The 23,952-nt window shown below is 37.1% G+C and overlaps 5 protein-coding genes across 8 annotated transcripts in view; 3 read left to right on the top strand and 2 right to left on the bottom strand.

The window, feature by feature from the left end:
- The window catches only part of LOC131440283 (protein tramtrack, alpha isoform-like), a 29,612-nt gene extending 27,047 nt beyond the window's left edge, over positions 1–2,565 (bottom strand). The window contains exons 1-2 of one of the 4 annotated variants that reach the window (XM_058611409.1): positions 2,094–2,565; positions 1,487–1,682 (exon numbers count right to left, since the gene is read on the bottom strand). In XM_058611409.1, the coding sequence (XP_058467392.1) occupies positions 1,487–1,564 (78 nt within the window). In that variant the 5' untranslated portion in view covers positions 1,565–1,682; positions 2,094–2,565. Of the gene's footprint in view, positions 1–1,486 lie in introns of all 4 variants that reach the window. The other 3 variants (XM_058611412.1, XM_058611413.1, XM_058611411.1) reach the window with 3 other exon arrangements.
- A 6,522-nt stretch (positions 2,566–9,087) lies between these two features.
- LOC131440282 (crossover junction endonuclease EME1) lies at positions 9,088–10,346 on the top strand. The gene is made up of 2 exons (XM_058611408.1): positions 9,088–9,346; positions 9,439–10,346. Exons 1-2 carry the CDS (start codon positions 9,245–9,247, stop codon positions 10,282–10,284), a joined length of 948 nt encoding a protein of 315 aa, XP_058467391.1. The 5' UTR covers positions 9,088–9,244; the 3' UTR covers positions 10,285–10,346.
- LOC131440281 (exosome component 10) lies at positions 10,318–13,575 on the bottom strand. The gene is made up of 5 exons (XM_058611407.1): positions 13,343–13,575; positions 12,303–13,283; positions 11,459–12,247; positions 11,303–11,398; positions 10,318–11,237 (listed from the first exon to the last, which is right to left on the bottom strand). The coding sequence occupies exons 1-5, from the start codon at positions 13,451–13,453 to the stop codon at positions 10,410–10,412; spliced, it is 2,805 nt and encodes a 934-aa protein (XP_058467390.1). The 5' UTR covers positions 13,454–13,575; the 3' UTR covers positions 10,318–10,409.
- Positions 13,576–18,177: 4,602 nt separating this feature from the next.
- Positions 18,178–19,873, top strand: LOC131426047 (uncharacterized protein K02A2.6-like). The gene is made up of 4 exons (XM_058588464.1): positions 18,178–18,492; positions 18,661–19,456; positions 19,502–19,818; positions 19,868–19,873. The coding sequence occupies exons 1-4, from the start codon at positions 18,178–18,180 to the stop codon at positions 19,871–19,873; spliced, it is 1,434 nt and encodes a 477-aa protein (XP_058444447.1).
- Positions 19,874–19,931: 58 nt separating this feature from the next.
- Positions 19,932–22,316, top strand: LOC131426040 (uncharacterized protein K02A2.6-like). The gene has a single exon (XM_058588449.1). The coding sequence runs from the start codon at positions 19,932–19,934 to the stop codon at positions 22,314–22,316; it is 2,385 nt and encodes a 794-aa protein (XP_058444432.1).
- Positions 22,317–23,952: the final 1,636 nt, after the last annotated feature.

The following is a 23,952-nucleotide window of genomic DNA, read 5'->3' as shown; positions in this document are numbered from 1 at the left end:
GATCGTCAATGTGTTCCACATTCAGTTTCAATTGAATTGAATGAAGTTTTACAGCACTGATCACATCACAATAATCGAAAGAGAGAGTGATTAAAGAGAAACTGTCACTTGATTATACACCCTAATGAAAAATCAACCGAGATTCTTGTAGAATCCGAATTTTTAGGCAAAATTGTAGGATTTTGAACCATTTATTGGTAGGAGAGAGAAACACGATTTGTATATTTTTGTAAGATTCGTCCTTCTTTGAAAAACAGCTGATGTTATGTTCGTGTAAAACCTAATTGCTGGAATTGACTTCTTGTTGTCAACGTTGACAGACTTCAGAAGTCATAACATGCTATCTGTAATACTGGAAGAGAAAAATCTTAATCCTTCGATTTTCTTACTGTACTCTAGCGATGTTAATTTTTCTGTTTTTCGATGTTTTGAATTTTCTTTACGTTTCGTCTTTGACACGTCAATGCAGAGCAGTTCAAATTGAACTGCCTAATGCAAAACTCGGCAGTTCAATTTGAGAACTTCACGTCTGCTTAGCGGTTCAAATTGAACTGCAGAGTTTTGGTAGTTCAACTTGAACTGCTCTGCACTGACGAGTTAAAGACGAAACGCAAAGAAAATTCAATTAATGTTGTTGTTATTTCTAAAAGGCACACTGCTTTAGCTCGAGAGATTATAACATTCAATTTTCATTTAAACTGTAAAAGAAAGTATTTTGATTTTCCCTAAATTCATTTTCACACGTGGTGAATTTATTTTGATGTTCATGCTGTCATTGTCAACTACAAAGCAAAATTTTGGTCTTGATTTTTTTTCAACGCTGCTTTTAACCCGATAATCTATCATTGTGCACTGGAAAATAATTCAATTCTAAAAAATATAAATGAGAAGCATTTTGAATATAAGTTCAATTAGCATTTTCGAAAAGATGTGTTTCAGCAGCCTGTCTCTGATGATTTATTTATTATTACGCCAAAAATTCAAAACTCTCTTTTTCATTAAAGAAACATTCAACAAAGCATAAATTTAAAAAAAAAATGCAGGTCTTTTTCACAATTCTCACCGCCGAAATTAAAGGGTTGAAATTTAATCGCCATGTTTCTACATCTGGCAGCACAGGTTTCATCATCGTTTGCGATCCCTTTTTCTATTCAGAATGCAAACAGCAGCAGTCTACTCGAACTGCTAAAAATGTACCGTATACGAAAGGTCTAGTTCGCTATAGGCATATTGTGCGTACGCTACATTAAATGGCTAGAGAGGGTATTTAAACGGGGAATGTTTAGGACCCTTCTGTTGTTCGTTTCCACCGTCCGGTAATACAATATGGTTGCACCACACCAGCGCATAATACCCACACCAATGCACTATGATTACTACCGTTTTTTTGCCTACACATTTGCTGATAAGGGGTGTAGAACGCGTACAGCAGTGTTCTTATATGTTTTTATTTCCCGACCCAAGAGATATTGTTTGAACAACTTACCTGAGGAAACGCTGCTCCGATGCTTCCTAAGTGGCTATTCCATCGTACACAAAATTGTTGGGACTGTCCGGAACTCATCGTCAAGTGTCTTCCTAAACACTAATATGCTTTCCAAAAGCGAACTACCTTGAGCTACTTGAGACTCTTGAAGGACAACTGTGACTCGTGCTGTATACTTCGCTCACTCACATCGACACTAAAAATACAGAGGCAAGCGCACAACACGGGTTCGGATTAGTCACGAGGGCTCTCCTCGGTTGTGGTCAACGATTTAATAGCAAGCGAACAAAAAAAATCGATATCATCCCACCCCCTTGCTAGTTTCTAGATCTTTTTCCTACACACTGGGGTGAAACGATAGACCCTACATGCGCTCCCCGCTTCCTTTGCTTCAATAGAACCGTACAGTTTCATCTACCACATTCACTGCTATCGTCGCTGCCTTGGCATGAGGTCAAAAGAGCACCCGAAAGTTCAAAGATCCCTTGGCACATCGCCCTCTGCAGTAGCGCGAGTGCTGCTTTCCGAAGACGATTGCGAAACGAGCGCAAGAAATTATCGATTTTTGTTTGCCTTCGACATGTACTTTTCCGGAAATAAAACTCACTTTGTCACCAGACACTTCCAGAATAGATTGTCCGTTCGATTATGGTGCATCGAAACAGTCTCTAATGTAGCTCGTCTTCGAACGATTGGAGACTCCGATAAGCAACGACGGTAGAGGAACCAGAACCCAGCGGACGCCGCGACGCCATTTTTGTGTTAGACACGACAGTACATCGATTTTCCTCCCATCAGCATCAAAGCGACGACGTCGTATTCTTCGAAAGGACTAGATTGGCTATTTGAGGTCACAACTTTTCCACATCAATTCACTCACGGTCGGACGATGAAGATTCTGATCCTGTTACGAAACCGAGGTGATTTTTAAACGCGGCTCGCAACTTTTTTTTATGGAAGGGACTAGATTGTGACTTTTTTGAGTAAACAATCAACACACTCAACGCGCAGCACGCAATAATGAACGTTTCCACCGAACCGACCACCCCTGCTTCTATTCTGCTACTAGTGTTGCTGTTAGTCTTATTGAGCACGAGAACTATACGATGAGTGTGAAATATGAATGATGTGAACTTTTCTCACGTGTGTTGTGTTGACCCTACTATCATCTCACGTATTTTTGTCATGAATGAACGTGCACTCTACCACAAATGTAGTAAACTTTTATATCAATCTGTGCAGTTTCCAATGAACAGAAAATACGATTTTGTGAAAAATGTGGTGTTTCATAAGTATATTGCATCACGCAGAAAAAATATTATAAAAATGAATAAATCCCGGATAGTACTAATGATTTTTTTTGTTGATATAATGACAATAAACAATAAACAACCAACGTTTGTTTGGGGCAACCATATTCTAGTTAAAAACAAGCATATTATATTTATCCAGGCGTTGGGTACGTTGTTAGCTGTAGCTGGCGTACCTAGTTCTACATACGGTACAACTGGTTCCGATGAGGATGTTTCATTGTTGTTAATAGCTGTCACATATGTACTGGTGTTATTTGGGTACTGGTGTTATTTGGGTCACATCTGTACTGGTGTTATTTGGGTGTATTTGGGTAGAGGAAGAACCGTTGTCCTTTGGTGTAGATGTCTTCTTGCCCTGTTTATCACATGGCTTACCATAGTGAACAACTTTTTAGTAATATTGACATGTAGCCATCTTCAATGCGTATGCGTGACAAATGTAAGCCATTTAGAATACCGGGGATAAAGTTCTCCCAAACATCCTTTTCGATGAAAAAAATCTCTATGAACAGGGACATAGTTTTGCGAAAATAATGATCAGGGACGCATGAAGGTCTTCTTCCATATACACTGGTATGTTGTAATTTATGTTTTCATGCTCCACATAGTGCACAGTGTTATCACAGACTAACAGACATTACAGTATGAGTAAATTCTTATAAAAATAATTTTTCGTGATGCACTAGTTCCACCTATATTGTACTGCGCGAACTATTTACTATCTGTACACCCCTTGTGTTATGTAAAAGTTTTTTTACAAGCTGGTTTCCCCTCGTTTGTAAACACCGATCAGCTGCTTGCAGGGATGCCTGATTTCATCAAAATATTTGAATATGAATCGTCACAATAAACTATTGGATTACGTTGATAATATATTTAACTTTTTCGCGATGTTGAAAAGTAACCATTTATTTGACTCAACGTTGTTCATCTAGACTATTTTTTATTGTGTTGGTAGTGTTCACCCGAAATTAAGTGGCGGCAGACCAGAAGCAAGTAAATATTGTAATAAAATGGGTTCGATTTTGTATTGCGTTGGAGGATGAGAAGTAGGCACAATTATGTATATAGTTTTGGCAATATGTATTAAATCTGTATCCTGCATGAAATTCGCATGGACGTATACAAATCAATACATTACAGGTAATTCGGTATGAATGGCAACTATGTTGGTAAATGAAAAAAATAAACACAGTCTAGATGACAGACAGGATGTTTTTGATTCTGTCTTGTTGCACTGAAGTCAATGCACACGTTTAATATCAAAATGCATGCGCTCGTTAAGTAAACCTACCAAGCAAATAGCAAATGTAACTTATTGAAATTTCAAGATGTTCCACAATTGTTCTTGAACTGTTGGTTATGTTAGATATGCTTAGCAAGATATTTAAATATAATCAAATCAATTGCGCAACTTATAACCGTTAAGTTTCACTTAGAGCATATCTTTCTGAATTATTCACATATTCATATTTCCTGTTATTTGGATTATATAAATTAATCTGTTGCGTGAGCCATTTTCTATTCAACACACTGTTACCATCGATGCCATATTGGAAAATATCGAAAAACATTTTTTAGGATTTTACAGGGTTATTTAAATTTCAATAAAAGTAAAATAATCCGAAAATTTTTCCGATTGTTTATATAATTTTCTAATGCATATTTTGAACACCATTCCAATGGTTATCATTAAAAATATTATTTTCTGTTATTTTTACAGATGTTGGAGCACAATCATCAAAACATATCGATTCGAAGGCACTTGAAAATTTCAGGTGTACAAATATATATTTCGCCATAAAAATGCAGTTCGTTGTCGATTTTCTTATCACAAAAACACAAACGATCAATTTTACAATTCTTTATGTTCAGAATATTAAAAAAAAAATCCATGTTTGTGTTATGAGCAGTCGTATTGTTGATTCTCAATAAATAAAACTTATTTATTAGAAATTATGTTTGGTGTTTTTGTAAACATCAATTCAATTCTTGTTTACATTACGTTGTAGGTTCTACGAGTTTCACAATTGTCATTCCGCTGATTTGATTGAAAAAAAAAAAAATATATATATATATATATATATATATATATATATATATATATATATATATATATATATATATATATATATATATATATATATATATATATATATATATATATATATATATATATAACACACGTATTCTTCAGCATGCTTTTACACTGTGTAGTTCGATTTGGTGTAAACTTGGCGATACTATATCTTCTTTCCACATGTTTTACAAACGCAAAATGGATGATAAAAATAAAATATTCAGTTTTTTCAGTACTTCGATTTACTCGATACACGCAGAAAAATCCCTGTTATTCAAAACAACAAAACGATTAGTTGTCCTTCAAATCCAAAAAAATAGTTCCGTGTAAGAAAAAAAACGTCTACCAAAAGTCCTCCGTTGGTCCAATATGTTGAGCCGATGAATGTCCAATAAATCGTCCAACGGGAGGCCGATTCGTTGCTTTCGTTTGTCGATTTTGAAACAGACCATTGAACCGTGCTCCATTTTGCTTAACAAACTTGGCCATTTTTAATATGAGGAGTTGGAGCCCCGTTAAACTAGTTTTACTGGAGAATTTTGGAAGTTTCTTACTACCTATTTTATAAAAAAAACACTTCATCTGGGCCCATCTGGGATCGATTCCCAACTCCGCTCATAGGGTCATAAAGTTTTTCTGGTCCGAAATGACAAAATTTTCTGGCGAATGACCTTAAGGTTTAAACACAGACTAACAGACATGACAGTATGAGTAAATTCTTATAAAAATAATTTTTCGTGATGCACTAGTTCCACCTATATTGTACTGCGCGAACTATTTACTATCGGTACACCCCTTGTGTTACGTAAAAGTTGTTTTACTAGTTGGTTTCCCCTCGTTTGTCAACACGGATCAGCTGCTTGCAGGGATGCCTGATTTCATCAAAATTTTTGAAAATGAATCGTCACAATAAATTTTTTAATTACGTTGATAATTAGAGTGCCTATAACCAGAGTGACGACATCTCATCCGTAATGCTGGCAACAATTAAAAACATTCCATTAGCTTTACATTGAATTGACAGGCCGTTTGCTCGTTTGGAACTGGTAGCTGTCATTCCAAACGAACAGCTGTCGCCACTCTGATTATAGTAACTCTATTGATAATATATTTAACTTTTTCGCGATGTTGGAAGGTAACCATTTATTTGACTCAACGTTGTTCATCTAGACTATTTTTTATTGTGTTGGTAGTTTTCACCCGAAATTAAGTGGCGGCAGACCAGAAGCAAGTAAATATTGTAACAAAACGGGTTCGATTTTGCATTGCGTTGGAGGATGAGAAGTAGGCATAATTCTGTATATAGTTTTGGCAATATGTATTAAATTTGTATCCTGCATGAAATTCGCATGGACGTATACAAATCAATACATTACAGGTAATTCTGCATGAATGGCAACTCTGTTGGTAAATGAAAAAAAAACACAGTATAGCTGACAGACAGGATGTTTTTGATAGGGCAACGTGGCGCCATCATGATACATGTGAGTACTGTCCCAAATAAAGGAATATTCGAAATGACCGTTAAAATGATTGAAGAATCTAATTTGAGTGTCCTGTCTGTTAGTCTGTGGTTTAAACTTCTATATTCGAAACAAAAAAAAAACACAACATTTCCTGTAGATTACTTCTACTTCACTTAGAAAAACGTGTACTAACTGTACGAGTATTTCGTTCAGTATTTCTTTCAGCAAACGCACAACTGTTTTCTCAGTAGGTTACTTCAAACCGAAATATCAAAGATTCAAACAAAATATGCTTGTTTGCTTGTTTCAAACTGTTGGTTGTTTAAAAAAAAAACAACATCCAAAACAGAATATTTATATTCACAGTACACTCATAAAAATATGATGGTAACAGTTACCATATGGGAGGTTACTATAACCATACGAGTATAGTGGTTTTCAGCACACAATAAAAACGGATGATGTTAACAATATGCAAGCTCACTTTTACTATGAATGGTTTTGGCTCTAGAATAGTAATATTGAACTGTAGATTGTATGAATAACTACTACAGTTGAAATGTTTAGCATAACCATGATAGCATCTTATTTTTAAATTGTACCTATTGTTTTAACTAGTGCCATGGTATTTTTGATATTTCGCTTTTGGTGCTTTCGAAACACGGATTATGGTGAATTTAATAATGGTGAAAATCACTCAAACATGCGATAATGCTCTAAAGCTATATTAATTAAAATTTCGATACAAGAATAACACAGAAAACATTAAAACGTGCTTTATTTTACTAATACATTCTTACACTGATTCAGCATTTTATATATATATATATATATATATATATATATATATATATATATATATATATATATATATATATATATATATATATATATATATATATATATATATATATATATATATATATATATATATATATATATATATATATATATATATATATATATATATATATATATAAATTATCTAGAAATTAAAAAAAAATATTTATAGTATTTCGTCAGCCTGTTGAAAACCCTGAATCTGAGTCAACTTTTTTCAGTAATGAAACAAGCGACCTGTAGCAATTGATTTTGATTTTTGTTACTTCCAATTGTTCATTGATGATAAATTTATCATTATTTTTTTAATACAGTATCCCAAACCTGTTCACAAATCTCGATAGGAAGATGAATGAGCCGTTGCTATGATGTATTTGGCTTGCTTTCATATTGCTCTGAACAATTATAGATGCAACACCTAGCTTGTGCAAATAGAGTGATTTTATCGCCGGAAACTAATTTTTGCCGCATGCATTTTTGCATGTTTGTGTCCTGTCTATTTGGATACCGTGAATATGTTCACCAACGCGCGGTCTTCAAGTATTTTCAAATAACAAAAGTTTACACCTCGTTCTGTCAGAAATGTTTGTTATCTATAGAGAAATTGACACATTTTTAATACATGGAAATAGCTATCATACCAAAGACATCATATTAACAAGATATCCAGCTCTCACATTTCCCGAACAAATCATTGGCAACATCCATTTTTGCGAGCATGTCGCCTCAGGTGAGTCCGCATCGAATCTTATACATAGAAGTAGGGGAGAGAAATGTCAAATTCGTGCGCGCCAAAATAGCAGGGCTGCGCACCCATACAATTGACATGATATGTTGAATGGGATACCGTGCGATGGCGTTGTTGAACTGAAGATTGATTTCGCTCCAAGCTGACAGGGTCTGCTATTACTAAAGTTGATTTCAACTAACGAATCATAATTGAATAGATTACCGGGAAAGTTGAAACTTCTCCAAAATTGTCTGTTTCCGATCTGTATCTTCATCATCTTCTGAAAGCGATATATAAGGACTTGCAATATTAAACTGTACAATAAAAAAGTTCTTTACCGTTCAAATATTGAGGATAAGCAAGATAATCGTCAATGATTATTTCAACCTCAATTTTTCCTTTCATTAATGTAGGCAGTACTTATATACAAAAATCGTTTGAAGTTTAGTCACCTGCAGTACCAAAGCTGGAATGTGAAATCTGCCGCTGTAATGAAGCTTTATGTGACACTAAAAAAAAGCAGACGCGGTAATTGACAATTTGTATAGCCGCGTTAAGAAAATACATAGTCGGTTTAAAAACACCATACGACGATGTTCTTTCTACATAAATTATGTTGATATGAAAAATATGTATAGTGCTTTCAAACTTGACAATCGCTATCCAACTATATGTTTATTCATGGTAACATTATTATATTCTGAAGAACTTACTCACACAGTAGTCATAACTATATCACTTCTCAACTTTATGGTGAACGAAAGCTCAATTTCACCTTACTTGTAATTGTCATTGGGACTTTTTCGTTTTTATTTTAATAATTGTCAGCATTAGCACGCCAGAAAAGCCATAAAGACAAATAGTATATAGTCAAGTAGTAGAGTTTTTGTTTTAGTGCTTATTACAATACAGATAGTGAATAATCTGATATCATGGTCGTTACTATTATTTGAGTGCATAGTTCAAATGACACAGGAACAGGTTGCGGTTACTGTAATATTTTTCTGAGTGTATCAACAAAAATCATTGTAATTACCCAAAAATAATAGATTTTTGCATTGTTTTATGTGTACTTAATATGAACACTTTTCCGGTAGCGTGTAACACGTATCGTTTTTGAACTTATCGATCTACCGTAGCGCTATCTGAAGTTTCGACTCGAAAAAAGGATTTGTATAAATCTGATAAGCCATAATTCGTGATTTGTAAATAGTGCGTACACTTGCATTGCTTGGCGTTGTAGCATTTTCAGCTGTGCCTGTTGTCTACTACAAATAGAGTGAGAAGAAGAAGATACTTGCATTGCTAAAACGTTTGGTGGCAATTAATATGGCAAAAACAACGAATGTTTATGAAAATCCGGTTGAACGGTTGCAACAGCTGAACTACTATGACCAACAGCGAAACATAAAGCCTGGCACATGCAACAAGGTACGTAAGATGTGTGTTATTGTAGAAAAACAACATTTATTGATTATAATTGATAATGAATCATACAAAGATATCTTCAAATACCTTTCCAGTTTCTACACGCCATCATTGATCCTGAATTTCTCCAGGAAAGCCACGGTACCAATGTGTTATCCAAACTGAACGAGTTGAACCTCAAGTATGACATTAAGCAACAATTAGTGCCCTGTACAATCACCTATTATCGCACCAATCAGCAAATTCTCACACAACAAGGAACCATGACCGATAAAACTATTGATCAAAAGTTTATGATTCACCTTTTGCAAGGCGAAGATGCGGTAAGGCAGATCAAAGAAAGGACTTTACTTTCGTACATCGAAAAACTTCAGGAGCTCTATCCGGGCAAAACCGTGTGCTTGCTAGTTTTCGGATTAGTCAGTTACTGTCGGAACAACCGCGGTTGTATAGGCCGCCGAGAAACGGAAATGGCATTAACGGAATTACAAATGTTTACTGGTTCGTCTCATCAGCTATTAGAAACGGCTGAAGAAGTAGGCGACTTTGTGGCTCAACTGGGCAAAAGTTTAGCGGAGCTTCCCTTTAAACAGCAGCAGAACGAAAAGTTTTGCCAGGAGCAATTGTACCTGGGTAACGAGAAAAAAGGCTGCGTGAGAGTCGAGGGGAAAGCGGGTTTGCATCAGCTGTATCAGAACCAGTTAATCAAAATACCATCGGTTACGTTGGAAATAGCTGAAGCAATCATAAATGTGTATCCAAGTTTGCGACAACTGATAGATGCGTTCTTGTTTGCTACCGATGGCCCTAATCTGCTGGCAGACATCCCGATTCGCCGAGCGGGAGGACCGATCACTTCCTCCATTCGGCGCATTGGACCCGAACTCAGTAAGAAAATATATTTACTTTACAGTAGTATAGACCCGAAGGTTGGAATTTGATATTATTGAGAGAATATAACCAAGTTTTTTCCGTATAAATGTACAATAGATATTTGAATTAATTTCTCTTGTTTATACACACAAAATTAGTTACATAGTTCTAGTGCAATAGTTGAAAAAACTATTCATTTCTTCTTCAACATGTTACTGCTGAAGTTGAACATTTTCTGAGTTCTCTTAATGCTCTTAGCTAACCTACTATCTGGATGAAGCGTTTTTTTCATAGGAGTACCACTAGATCCTTCTGTGGGACCAGACTCTTCATTCTGAGCAGGTCCTCGAACAAATTTACCCCTTTTGCCTTTATGTTGCTGCATTGGTTTGGATCCTCCTTGAAACCGTGAAAAATCTACCTTATCGTAATCGAAAGCAATCGGTTTGTTGGAACTTTGTCGGAAATCCTTGTTGTTGACTTTGTTTGGCTTTTTAAATTTTTTCTTTCTATTTTTTCCTTTATGGTTACCTCCGAAGTTGCCCGTTGTGTTGTGACCGCTGTTTGTCTGACTTCGATCAATATCTTCATTGTCTTCGCTGACCCCATTATCTTCGCTTCTGGTTGTCTCCGAAGTCGACTTAATCTGCATCGGGTATTCGCTTTTGGAGTGTTGATCTGCTTTTGCTTTCTTTTTAGGTGGTTCATAATCATTGAATTTAATTTTATCTAGCGATTCTGTCGCCTGTTCGCGTTCCCTTTTTGCTTTTTTGTCCTCCTTCCGTTTCATTGCCCTCAAAGACAGGTGCTCGGTCTTAGACGGGTTTGATTCCTCTTTGATAACCGTATTAGTTTCGTTGTCGTCTTTTTCCTGTTTTATAGGCTGTTGCACTGCAACCAATTCTGGTTCATTCTCTTCTTGATTTCGGCACGTTTCCAGGTGACGTTCGTAGGGTGTGTTGAATTTGCGATTTTTGTAAGATGGAATTTTCTCGTTCGTCGTTGGATCTTCAGCAGATTTCTGTTGAAAGAAGTAAAACAAACCATTCTGGAAATTGTAGACAAATTTAAGCGGGAATATCTTACGTTTCTCTGATAGTGTGACTCGATGAATTGAATGATTTTAGCATCTTCTTTTGTTGTGTTACACAGCAGGAATCTACCCTTTTCGTCAAATTTTCTCTGAAAAAATAGTCTTAAAATATCCAACCACAAATTACAACACTATAATATTGTACTTACAGTTTTTGAATTTCCAAACACAGAAGCTTCAGGTCGATCCTTGAGTAAGTCTACAACAACTTTTTCATCCATCCAATTCTTCCCAGGCGAACCTAACAGAGTGGGTAGGTTTATTTCCAAGTTTTCCCCGTGACTGTTGTCGTGCGGACAGAAAAGTGGATTGTTAATATCGAAAGTCGATTGAATTTTGTGCCGAGTGTCCATCTGTCGCTCAATGTTCTGAGGAACGGATTTGTTCAGAGGAATCTCCCTCGCCTTCAATATGATCTGGTGGATAGTATGTAAATGCTGCCGTACTAGGGAAGGCACCGGTGTACAGCAGGCAATTATGCCTTGCATTTCACGCGGCAGCTTTGACGCTATATCCAGAGCCATATGTTGCGGAAGGACGTACCCAGATGATTCGTCTTCTTGGCGCGCGGTTTTATCTCTCCAGTATAGAATCTCCCGGAAGGCAAACATCTGACGCTGATCGAATACATGCCGCGACCGACGATAGATATTCATAATAGCATCCTCATTGAAGATAGGTTTCACATACCGTTGCTTACATAGAAAGATAGATTTGTTGTAAACGGTTTGCAGAAAACTGGCCCCCTTCGTAATCAGTTCGTTACGCATGCAATCATAGATGTACAACAGATAGTGAGTATCCTTACGGGCGTACTCAATAAAATTTTCTGGCAGTGGTCGAATGCGCCAGTCTGCAAGCTGATAAGCTTTGTCCGTTTCAATGTTGCAATAATGTTTAAGTAGAAATTGTAATCCTACTCTCGAGAATTCCAACACCTGCAAAACAAAAGCTAAATGATTGTACAAATTTTGCGTTTCGAAATTCACTTACCTTTGCGGCTTCTGCAGTATCAAACATGTTAACGATATACAGACCCAAATCTCGTTGCAACCATTCGATATCACTGATCGAACCGTGCAGAACTTTCACCACTTTCGAATCCGTAAAAACTTCATTCAGAATTTGCAATTCATCCCGAAGCGCGAGGGTATCGATGATATAATCCTTGCTTCGCGTAGATATCTGCATCAAACAGGTGAAACCTTGAAATGTACGATAGGAATGATGCTCCAAATCGATGGCCAATTCTTTGGCTAACTTCAGCTCATCTAGAATATTTGGCACTTGTGCCCTTTTATCAATGAAAATGAGTGGTGTGTTTTCGAGTACTAACGGATCTTGCGATTGAACTGGCTTTAGAGCTACTTTTGAGGGTTCAAACCGGTCCAGTTCATATTCGTACGGATGAAGATAGCTGACTATATTGCCTGCATCGTCATACTCGGATAAGACGGCCAAAGGCTTCAATGAGTTCGGTTTTTCCTTAATCTTCGGCACGAATGGATTTAAAGCTGAATTATCTATCGGGTATCTGAAATTAACTTGCGGTCGAGCTATATTTGTTGCAGTAATCAAAGTAGCTTTAACGGACGTTGATGGTGTCGCTGGATTATTCCATGAACCGCTTAACCGATATCTTGGTTCAGTTGGTAGTTGAATTTCACTATGAACCAATACGGTTTCGTGTTTTTTCTTAATTCCTGCTATTTCGTCTAGATTTGAATTGATTCGCTCAAGTATTGTGTCGTTGAATTCCTGCATCAGTTCAAATTTTTCTTCGCGGTCACGCACCACAATATTTCCTTTAATTTCGTGCATCTTCAAAACGTCCGAAATGGTATGAAGTAACTTGTCGGCATGATGATCCATTATCCGAACAAATGACGGATGCGTGGAATACAAGTCGCGCGAGTTTCCAGCAGGCATCGAGAGTACAGCTTTCATTGCATTCAGTATTATCTTCTGACCATTCTACGAAAATACAGAAAAAGTTTATTTTATAAAGATTGATTGATTTCAGATTATCTTACGTCCGTGTATTTCCGAATGGGACTAGAATCAATCGGCGGAGCTGAACGATTTTTGGACACTTCACTGCCATTTGGAGTTTTATCTGCAATGCTTTTATTGCCGTGCTTCATTTTCTTTTCACGTTACTGTGATAATAATTTTTTCTCGGGTTTTTCTTGCAGAAATATACAACAAAATATCGTCAGTAGCAAAGCATACGTGATCTAGTCGAATGTTAAAAAACAAAAGCACGCTTCGACAATAAGGACTGTCAAGTTTTGTCGACTTTTACTTGACTGTGAAAGCCCATGCAGCCAAAGATCGCCTATTTTCAGCAGCGATGCCATTTTTGCTGATTTACCTGTATTATACAACTTTTTGCTTGCGCATGCGATTTTTGAACAGTTATCAAAAATTAATTACATTTTTATATAAATTACACGAAGAAGTAAATCGAAAGTTGTTTAACATCTTTGCAATTATGTTCGGAATGTTTCGTATTTAATCGATATTATATCCCAGAATATGTTGTTTTCATGTCATTTATTAATCATTTCTGTATAAAATGTTCAAAACGACGAATGTAACAATGAGAGATTCTCTTTGTTTACTTTCTCTTTCGATTATTACGGTACTATTAGCAATCCTCCTCTCCAGGTATTTACAGATAATAATAACTAAAGCTATCATCTTTCAATCTGCATTGAAGAAATTCCCGAAAAAAGCAGGAATATTTCGCAATAATCGAAAGAGAAAGTAAACAAAGAGAATCTCTCATTGTTACATTCGTCGTTTTGAACATTTTATACAGATTCATTAAGATTATTTCAGTCGAACTTTCATTGAAATTTCTTTCATACAAATCATCTGCTCTTACAGTCATTTAAAAAATCAACCGAAAAACAAATGCAGAGCATCATGTCGAAACAATAAATTCCATACTATTCATAACATGAGCCCTATTTGATAACAAACCAATTCAAATCATGCGTGTGCTACACTGCGCTAAATTCTCATTTTTACATTATATGGTATTCTAATATATTTGCACTATTGGAAATTTCAATGAAAATTACATGGTGTATCAATATCATGTCAAACATATAAGATAATCATATAAAACATAAAACTTTTCTTAAAGTTATTTTCATAAGAATTTCATATAGCGAATGGAATTTCTAGACTCAATAAAATTTATTAGCACCCTCTATAACAACTATTAGATATTCACACAACATATATTGGGACAATTGTAAAGTGCATATTCTATTCAATCAGAATTTATATGGATAGATATTTATATATATATATATATATATATATATATATATATATATATATATATATATATATATATATATATATATATATATATATATATATATATATATTTATCGGTTTAATTTTTTGGGCATGAAAAATTATATATGCTTTACATACAAGGAAAAGTTCAAAAATTGTTAGTTCATACTTGCTTATTCAGATTTGTTCGAATACGTCTCTGGCAATATTAGGTCAGTAATCGATGAAAATGTAAAAGAGGATACTTCCAGAATGTGGAATACATTCCAGAATACAAGCCCTATTTGATTCAGAGTAATGCCAATTGGGATTACGAGGTGCATAGAATAAATAATTTGTATTTACGCTTAAGCGTCATAGTATTTTTGCCTTATTTTTAATTTTTTAATCATAAATAGTCTCTATGCATAGATTTTAAAAATGGTAAAGCTACTTTATAGAAAATTAATAAAATATCACATATTGTTCATTGTCAGTATCAGTAATTCTTATTGGTATAACACGTAAAATGTTTTACAAATCTCAATAACATTGTTTAGCATTCTATCCATATAATATATGTCTTCGTTCCAGCAAATTTGTGTTTGTTTCCAGTGCGTATGATCATAATCATCTTTCGGTCATTTAGTTGATTCGCACGAAAATGGTTTGTCGTTTTTCAAAATGTTCCCCTAGAGGATCAATACACTTTTGTATACGCTTGAACCAATTTTCATAACATTTTTTCTACTCTTCTTGAGGTACTCCCAAAACATGGTTTTTGAACGCATAAACAGTTTCTTCAGGACTATAGAATCGCTCTCCACGTAGTTTATTTTCCACGGAAGGAAACAAATAGAAGTCGTTAGGTGCCATATAAGGACTATACGGCGGGTGGCCCATCAATTCGATGTTTGGGTGCTCAAATATTCGGTTCTTTGAGCCGATGTGTGAGAGCTTGCATTATCATGATGAAGAATGATTTTGAGTCTTGCGTTTGTTTTCCGAAAAACTTCTGGCATATAAATGGTTGTGTACCAATCAGAATTGACGGTCTTAATATCCTCTGAAGCAACGGTAGCGATAGTTCCATTTATACCGAAAAAAGACACTATTTTCTTTGAAGTGTTTCGAAAGTGAACAACTTTTTTTGGATTTGGTTCTTCTTGGAATACCCATACAGTCGATTGCTGTTTAGTTTCGGTCTCATATGAGTAAATCCACGTTTCGTCATATGTGTGTAATACACCAAATTTAAAGCATCGCATATCTTTGCACCAATCGATACGAGTCTTTTTTGAGAACTTGTCAAATTATGTGGGATCCATTCATCGGCAGGCAGTCATGTCCATCTCCTCTGTGTGACGAAGACCAGGTAAAATTTCTCCCCCCGCACTGACAACTTCAACGAGAGCTCTTCTCTTTCACATATATACACAACTGTTGTATAAAGTATGCACGCATCATGAGTGCGTTTGTTTATTTCCTTTTACCTCTTCCACTGAATCGCACCAAAGTGATAGAGCATTAGCTAATAAATTCTCGGAGGTGGATGCAGATACTTTCACAGAGGTGTACACGCCGGTGAGCACTCTGCAAAAAAATCTGCAGCAAAATAAAACAATTTATCGTAAAATTTTCGGTTTCCCTTGCAATTTTTTTATAGCAAAGCCAGATCTACTCTCTATTGATTGAAGTTCACAGAAGTGTTCGCTCACCATCACGCGCCAGTGGTCACTTGGGTGTTTTTAGACGAGAGCGCGTGTGAGCGATTCATGCGAAGAGAATGTGTTTCACTCGCGCCAGCTGCTTTAACCACAAGCACACACTCAAATGCTGTCTATTCGACACTGAGAAGAAGTGCGCTTTCCTCTTTGTGCGATGCTTCGTTTTTTGCATCCTCGGTGTGGACAAGAATCTGACGCCAGCGTGTATCACTCTGGTGAAATGCCATCTCTGTCGGCAGGTGAACTACGGCAGCGATTGAATTTGTTATACCAGTTTTTACAGTCGTACAGGATGGTGCTACACTGCCAAAAGTCGAACTAAGTTGATTGAAGCACTTTTGTCTTGATAATCCACGACGAAAATCGTAATAAATCATTGCACGAAAACGCACACGATTCCATTGTTTTTTTTGCTGAGGTAAAATTTGCAACTCACTATAAACAAAACCAATAGCGCTCAAATGACAGAATGATCTGAATATGGTTATGATAAAAAATGCCAAACTTTATGATGGAAACGTCAAATCCACCTACCGTCAATATACCTACGTATTAAAATCTGAAGTCATATTCAAACTCAAAACTCATACATTTGTACATGGATGAGCGCATATATATATATATATATATATATATATATATATATATATATATATATATATATATATATATATATATATATATATATATATATATATATATATATATATATATACATATATATATATATATATATATATATATATATATATATATATATATATATATATATATATATATATATATATATATATATATATATATATATGTATATATAAATATATATATATATATATATATATATATATATATATATATATATATATATATATATATATATATATATATATATATAATTAAACCGGCTGTGTAATGAAACGACGATGAACCGATCGCGATATATGAATATTATTGAAAAAATATTAAAACTTAAAAAAAAAAATTCTGTATACACACACGCTATTATAAAATAAATTATAAGCCTCAAGCATTTTTTATTATGCTCGTAAGCCTTTAATGATCACAAAAAATCTTGATTCGAGTACAAACATTTAGTATCTCAATATTGTTTAATATCAATTTCCTGCAGGTTCCCTGATTTGGATCGTAGCAATACAAGGCTCGATAAATCGTTCAACACGGTACCAGTACTGAAATATAATTGAATATTATTGTATCAACATTTAGTACTTTCATACCAACGGTTACATATTTCTTTCCTTGCAAAATGATAGTAATTAAACAGCAACACTGGAATACTCAATTTTGTACCGCTCCAATTATTCTCACTTTCCTTCTCTCACATTGATTATTACCGTGATATACCAAACTTGCTATGTTCTCCCTTCGTTCTATCTTTTCTTTATTGAACAATCCAATCAGCGTGGTCACCACGAGATAGCGTTATGGTGATTGTTTTGACATATCCCATGTATTTAGAAAAAATTTTGACGAATGTTGGCAGGACTCCACATTATCGACTTCACCATCTTCGCTCGTCAACTGACAGGCGTCAGTATGACAGATGCAGGCTTTAGTATTGGTGACCGGACATGAGATCAGACTAGTTCAGTTCTTCTTGATAGTCAGAGAGATGATATACATACTCGTGCACCTCCAGTGCTCTATATTTTATAATGTATAATTAGCACATAAGCTTTTAATTCGTTCTAATAAACAGTATTGTAACAAATATCGTAACAGTGGCGACGAGTCGGTCGTAAAATTCGTGCCGGGAAAAAAATTTGTGTGCGGACATCCCGCTAAAAACGTATTCTGCGGATCAGCAAACAGTGAAAATTGTGCACATGGCAACTAATCCAGTAGTAAACCCTGCAGCAGGTGCCGGGAATCAGCAATCGCAACCGAACATTCTCACGGAAGCGGTTGTAAGCATCCTCACCAATCAGCAGGCTCTGATGAGACAAATGTCACAGCAGTTGGCCGCTACACAGGCAGCCTTAAAGAGTTTGTCCCGAGATGAGGTTATACTCGATTCGCTTTCAAGCGACATGGCGGAATTCGTGTATGACAAAGAAAATGGGCACACATTCGACGCATGGTTTTCGCGATATGCAGATCTTTTTGATAAGGATGCGGGAAAGTTAGATGACGCCGCAAAGGTACGTTTTTTACTTAGAAAAATGAGCCCACAAGACCACGAGCGTTACAACAGTTTTATTCTTCCAAAACTTGCTCGTGAGTACACGTTTTGTGAAACAGTCGAAAAACTAAAAGCGCTGTTCGGAGCCACAGTTTCAACATTTCGACGGCGTTATAATTGTCTTCAGACTATTAAGGAGGACGAGGAAGACTACCTTGCCTACTCATGCAAAGTCAACAAATCCTGTGTCGATTTCAAGCTTTCGCAGCTGACAGAGGAACAGTTCAAATGTCTAATTTACGTTTGCGGTCTTAGGTCAAGCAAAGACGCAGAAATTAGAATGCGGTTAATTAACAAGCTCAATGAAGCAGCAGACATTACCCTTCAGCAAATCGTTGAGCAATGCAACAGTTTAGTGAATCTGAAGCAGGATACCGTACTAGTGGAGAAACTGTCATCAGTTAATTACGTGGCACACAACAAACGTTTGCCGAATCCAACACGTCAAGCAAGTGGATGTGGTAACGATCGTGAGCAGCCACGAACACCCTGCTGGTCCTGTGGTGGAATGCACTTCAGCAAGGACTGTCGATTTCGTGACCACAAATGTCGTGATTGTGGCAAGCAAGGTCACCGTGAAGGTTATTGTTCCTGTTTTAGATCAAAATTGGCGGCCAACACGTCAACCAAAAAGTTGCTGATGAAAAAAAGGAAGCAGCGTGAGCATTTAACAAAAACCGTAGCAGTGAAAAATGTTGCACAAGGTCGGAAATTCGTTGCTGTTTTATTAAATAATGTCCCACTTCGTCTGCAATTGGACACTGGGTCGGATATATCCATTATCTCGCATCGCTCGTGGATCCGGATTGGTCGTCCGCAAGTAAAACCAGCATTATGTCGTGCTAAAACAGCATCTGGGGAGCCGCTAAAACTCGTCTCGGAGTTGCATTGTACTGTTACCCTCAATGACGTCACCAAAGAGGGTAAGTGTTTTGTCGCTGCTCCTAATGTAAATCTCGATATTTTAGACATCGACATGATAGATTTATTTGGTTTGTGGAATCATCCAATTACGTCATTCTGCAACCATGTCATCACTTGGAAATCCAAAGGCACAGCAGAGTTACAAGCACAATTCCCTGACGTATTCACTGACAAGATGGGCCTATGCAACAAAACGGCAGTGAAACTCGTTCTCAAGGGTACACCAAAACCGGTATATCGTCCAAAACGTCCGGTAGCATACAGTATGGAAAACGTAGTAGAAGATGAACTCCTTCGGTTGGAATGCAACGGTATTCTGAAAAAAGTTGATTTTTCCGACTGGGCAGCGCCTATTGTTGTTGTACGAAAACCAAATGGAACTGTTCGAATCTGTGCAGATTTTTCCACAGGCCTAAACGCTGTATTGGAGTCAAATAACTATCCACTGCCTTACCAGAGGATATTTTCGCGAAAATGGCCAATTGTCGGATTTTCAGTCACATTGACTTATCCGATGCTTATCTGCAAGTACCAGTGGATGAAGCCAGCCAACCGTTTCTCACCATCAATACCCATAAAGGCCTTTTCCAGTTCACGCGACTATCGCCCGGTATCAAAGCAGCTCCGGGAGCCTTTCAGCAGTTGATGCATTCAATGCTTGCTGGTCTCAAACGCACCACTGGTTACCTGGATGACATTTTGGTCGGAGGAAGCACAGAAGAGGAACATCAACACAACCTGCAGATGGTTCTTCATCGTTTACGTGATTACGGTTTTACCGTACGCATAAACAAATGCAATTTCTACATGCATCAGGTGAAGTACCTGGGCCAAATTATTGATGCTGATGGAATACGACCGGATCCAGACAAAATAGCTCCAATCGTAAACATGCCGCCTCCACATGATATTTCAACTTTACGATCATATCTCGGCGCGTTAAATTATTATGGGAAATACGTGAAAGATATGCGTACTCTTCGACAGCCTATGGATCAGCTTCTTAAGGAAGGCATAAAATTTGTGTGGTCACCAGAGTGCCAAGAATCGTTCAACAAATTTCGGAATCTCTTACAATCACCGTTACTGTTGACGCACTACAATCCAAGGTTGGAAATTATAGTATCTGCAGATGCATCAAACGTCGGACTGGGTGCTCGAATCGCTCATAAGTTCCCTGACGGATCAGTAAAAGCTATTTGCCACGTGTCTCGCAGCTTAACCGCAGCTGAAAGTAACTATAGTCAGGTTGAAAAAGAAGGACTGGCACTGATATTCGCTGTGACACGATTCCATCGAATGATTTTTGGTCGTCGGTTTACTCTCGAAACCGATCATAAACCGCTGTTAGCAATATTTGGATCAAAGAAAGGCATTCCCGTCTACACAGCTAACCGGTTACAGCGATGGGCACTAACGCTACTCCTCTACGATTTTAATATCTGTTATGTATCCACAGACAATTTTGGCCATGCTGACGTTCTCTCGCGGCTAATGAATCGTCACGTTCGACCCGATGAAGAATTCGTAATCGCTCATCTCGAACTAGAACATAGTATTCGTAGCATCGTCTACCAGTCAATACAAGCTTTACCACTTTCGTTCAAGCAAGTCAGAGATAGAACCACATCCGATCATGATCTGCAACAAGTCATGCGGTTCGTCAACGATGGGTGGCCCTCAAAGAAAGCAAGTATAACCGATGCACAAGTTCAACAGTTTTACTTACGGCGTGATGGACTGTCCGTCGTAAATGGATGTCTTCTTTATGGTGAGAGATTGGTGGTGCCATCCTGTTCCAGAAAACGAGTGCTACAGCAGTTACATACTGGGCATCCGGGAGTTGAACGCATGCGATCAATAGCCCGACAGTATGTGTATTGGCCAAACATCGACGAAGATGTTTCGAAGCTCGTTCGATCCTGCGGGGAATGTGCAAGTGTCGCTAAAACCGACAGGAAGACAAACCTTGAGTCTTGGCCGGTTCCTGAAAAGCTGTGGCAAAGGTTGCATCTAGATTTCGCAGGTCCAATGGATGGACAATACTACCTCATTCTAGTCGATTCCTACTCAAAATATCCAGAAGTTGTGCGAACTAAGGACATCACGACAAAAACAACCTTGCACATACTTCGTGGAATCTTCGCCAGATATGGACAACCTGAAACGTTAGTTACAGATAACGGGCCTCAACTAACTAGCGAGCAGTTTGAAGCTTTTTGTGATACTAACGCTATCATGCATCTGAAAACTGCACCGTTTCATCCGCAATCAAACGGATTAGCAGAAAGGTTTGTTGATACGTTCAAAAGATCACTCAAAAAAATCACTTCAGGGGGAGAAACACTCGATGAAGCAATCGATACCTTTCTTCTCTGCTATCGTTCAACACAGTGTCGCAATGCACCAGATGGGAAGTCTCCTGCTGAACTCATTTTTGGCAGGCCAATACGAACATCGCTTGAATTACTACGTCCACCTACTCCTGCGCACAAGTTTCATAATTCTAAGCAAGAGAGGCAGTTCAACCGGAAGCATGGAACGAAGGACCGGAACTACAATCCCAAAAACTTCGTGTGGACTAAAGTGTACCGAAACAACAAATGGAGTTGGCAAGAAGGAACCGTAATTGAGCGTATAGGAAAAGTTATGTACAACGTGTGGCTTCCTTCAAAACGAGCCCTTATTCGATCCCATTGCAACCAATTGCGAAGCCGATACGAAACGGAGCAGCAGAGAACAGAAACGGAATCAGTGGAAGATTCGCCTGTACCACTTACAATTCTGTTGGACAGTTGTGGTCTGAATACAGGCACATCGGAACCGGAAGCCGAAACATCCTTCGTCTTACCAGCCTAACTAAATGAGAACCTGCAGCGTCAGAGACAACATCGACGTACACGTACACCACAAAACAATCAGCACCGGGAATCGGTTCACTTACGCCAGTCTTCTAGGCTACGAAGACCACCCGTGAGGTATGAACCCTTTATTAAAGAGGGAGGTGTTGGCAGGACTCCACATTATCGACTTCACCATCTTCGCTCGTCAACTGACAGGCGTCAGTATGACAGATGCAGGCTTTAGTATTGGTGACCGGACATGAGATCAGACTAGTTCAGTTCTTCTTGATAGTCAGAGAGATGATGTACATACTCGTGCACCTCCAGTGCTCTATATTTTATAATGTATAATTAGCACATAAGCTTTTAATTCGTTCTAATAAACAGTATTGTAACAAATATCGTAACAACGAATTTTTCAAGTTACTTGAATTTGAAAGAATGCAGATGGCAAAACCTTACAAATATTGGTAAGAAAAATGATTATTCACGTGTTGTCATCAAACATATGGGCCCTCATTACCGTTCTCACTTCCACTTTCACATTCACTTCACTTACATGTCACTTCACTTGATTTTTCCTATTACCAGTATCACGCATAGTGAAGTGATCACTGTAGTGGAAAAAACTAATATTTTCGACAAAATGTTGGTGGCGTGATGTTCATAATGACATTAAATTCATCCAAATAATTACTTTTGTCTTTGAAGCGACTTCCGTGCTAAAGACCTAAATTCACTTTTCTCGATTTTCACCGTGAAGTGATACCGATAATAAGGGTCACAATCACTTCACTTGGTTTTCACCGTGTAGTGATACCGGTAATAAGGGCCATGATTTCAAATTGTCAAATACTCTTGACAATCTCGGATGAAATTTGAAATTTTCAGTTCACATACAGATTTGATTTAAATGATAAAACATGAGTAAATAGACTAGTCATAAAACTTTTGATCATAATTTACCAATTAATCTCAAAATCCAACCCAAAAAACAAGGAATGTCCCAGATATGAAAACAGTACCCAACCTCACTTCTTCGAATTTGGCATTTCATGTTACGATTTCTCCATAAATATCAATCAAACATACCACGGAAAGTTACTGAATCATTAATGATCGATTTTGTTACCAAATTTTCACACGTTTTTGTATGTTAGTATTCGATTCATATGGAAAAAAATAAAAACCCTGCATTTTGTTCGAATCTTCAAGCAAAATCTGGAAATTATCACCATCGCTTAGTTCAAAGCACGCCACTCGGGCAGCGCATCGATCGCGGAAGAGTTGCTTGGATTCTTCAATAGGGGACCTTACACGAGAACCACAAATGTCATTTTTAATGAACGTGTAAGGGTAGCTATGACGAATACTTTTTACAAGTTGGAATGTCATTATCTAGTCGATCATTAAAAATAGCATTAGTTGTCCTCGTGTAAGGTTTCCTTACCACTGTTTCATCCGTACCTGAAATGTGCCCGGTGTACGTACACGATAATTCGAGCCAACGTACGAACTGTGTTCGGAATTAATTTGAACATGGGCTCGCAGTAAGTTTGAGGTGTGTGTTTGAGGATATGTGCTTGAGGTTTCGTACACAGGCACAATCGTGCCAATGTTCATGGGAAGACTGGCTAAAACATATTATATTG

This window comes from Malaya genurostris, chromosome 1, assembly GCF_030247185.1.
Source record: "Malaya genurostris strain Urasoe2022 chromosome 1, Malgen_1.1, whole genome shotgun sequence".
Classification (NCBI taxonomy): domain Eukaryota; kingdom Metazoa; phylum Arthropoda; class Insecta; order Diptera; family Culicidae; genus Malaya; species Malaya genurostris.
This window is presented reverse-complemented; position numbering and strand designations above follow the sequence as displayed.

Bases quoted from the DNA above. Each gene is read 5' to 3' on its own strand.
- LOC131440281 (XM_058611407.1), bottom strand. From the start codon at position 13,453: ATGAAGCACGGCAATAAAAGCATTGCAGATAAAACTCCAAATGGCAGT. The intron at 12,248-12,302 runs GTAAGTGAATTT...TTTGTTTTGCAG, and splicing joins ATACTGCAGAAGCCGCAAAG to GTGTTGGAATTCTCGAGAGT. The intron at 11,399-11,458 runs GTAAGTACAATA...CTATTTTTTCAG, and splicing joins TGTTTGGAAATTCAAAAACT to AGAAAATTTGACGAAAAGGG.
- LOC131426040 (XM_058588449.1), top strand. From the start codon at position 19,932: ATGGCCAATTGTCGGATTTTCAGTCACATTGACTTATCCGATGCTTAT.
- LOC131426047 (XM_058588464.1), top strand. From the start codon at position 18,178: ATGGCAACTAATCCAGTAGTAAACCCTGCAGCAGGTGCCGGGAATCAG. The intron at 18,493-18,660 runs GTACGTTTTTTA...AATTGTCTTCAG, and splicing joins AGTTAGATGACGCCGCAAAG to ACTATTAAGGAGGACGAGGA. The intron at 19,457-19,501 runs GTAAGTGTTTTG...TCGATATTTTAG, and splicing joins CAATGACGTCACCAAAGAGG to ACATCGACATGATAGATTTA.
- LOC131440282 (XM_058611408.1), top strand. From the start codon at position 9,245: ATGGCAAAAACAACGAATGTTTATGAAAATCCGGTTGAACGGTTGCAA. The intron at 9,347-9,438 runs GTACGTAAGATG...ATACCTTTCCAG, and splicing joins AGCCTGGCACATGCAACAAG to TTTCTACACGCCATCATTGA.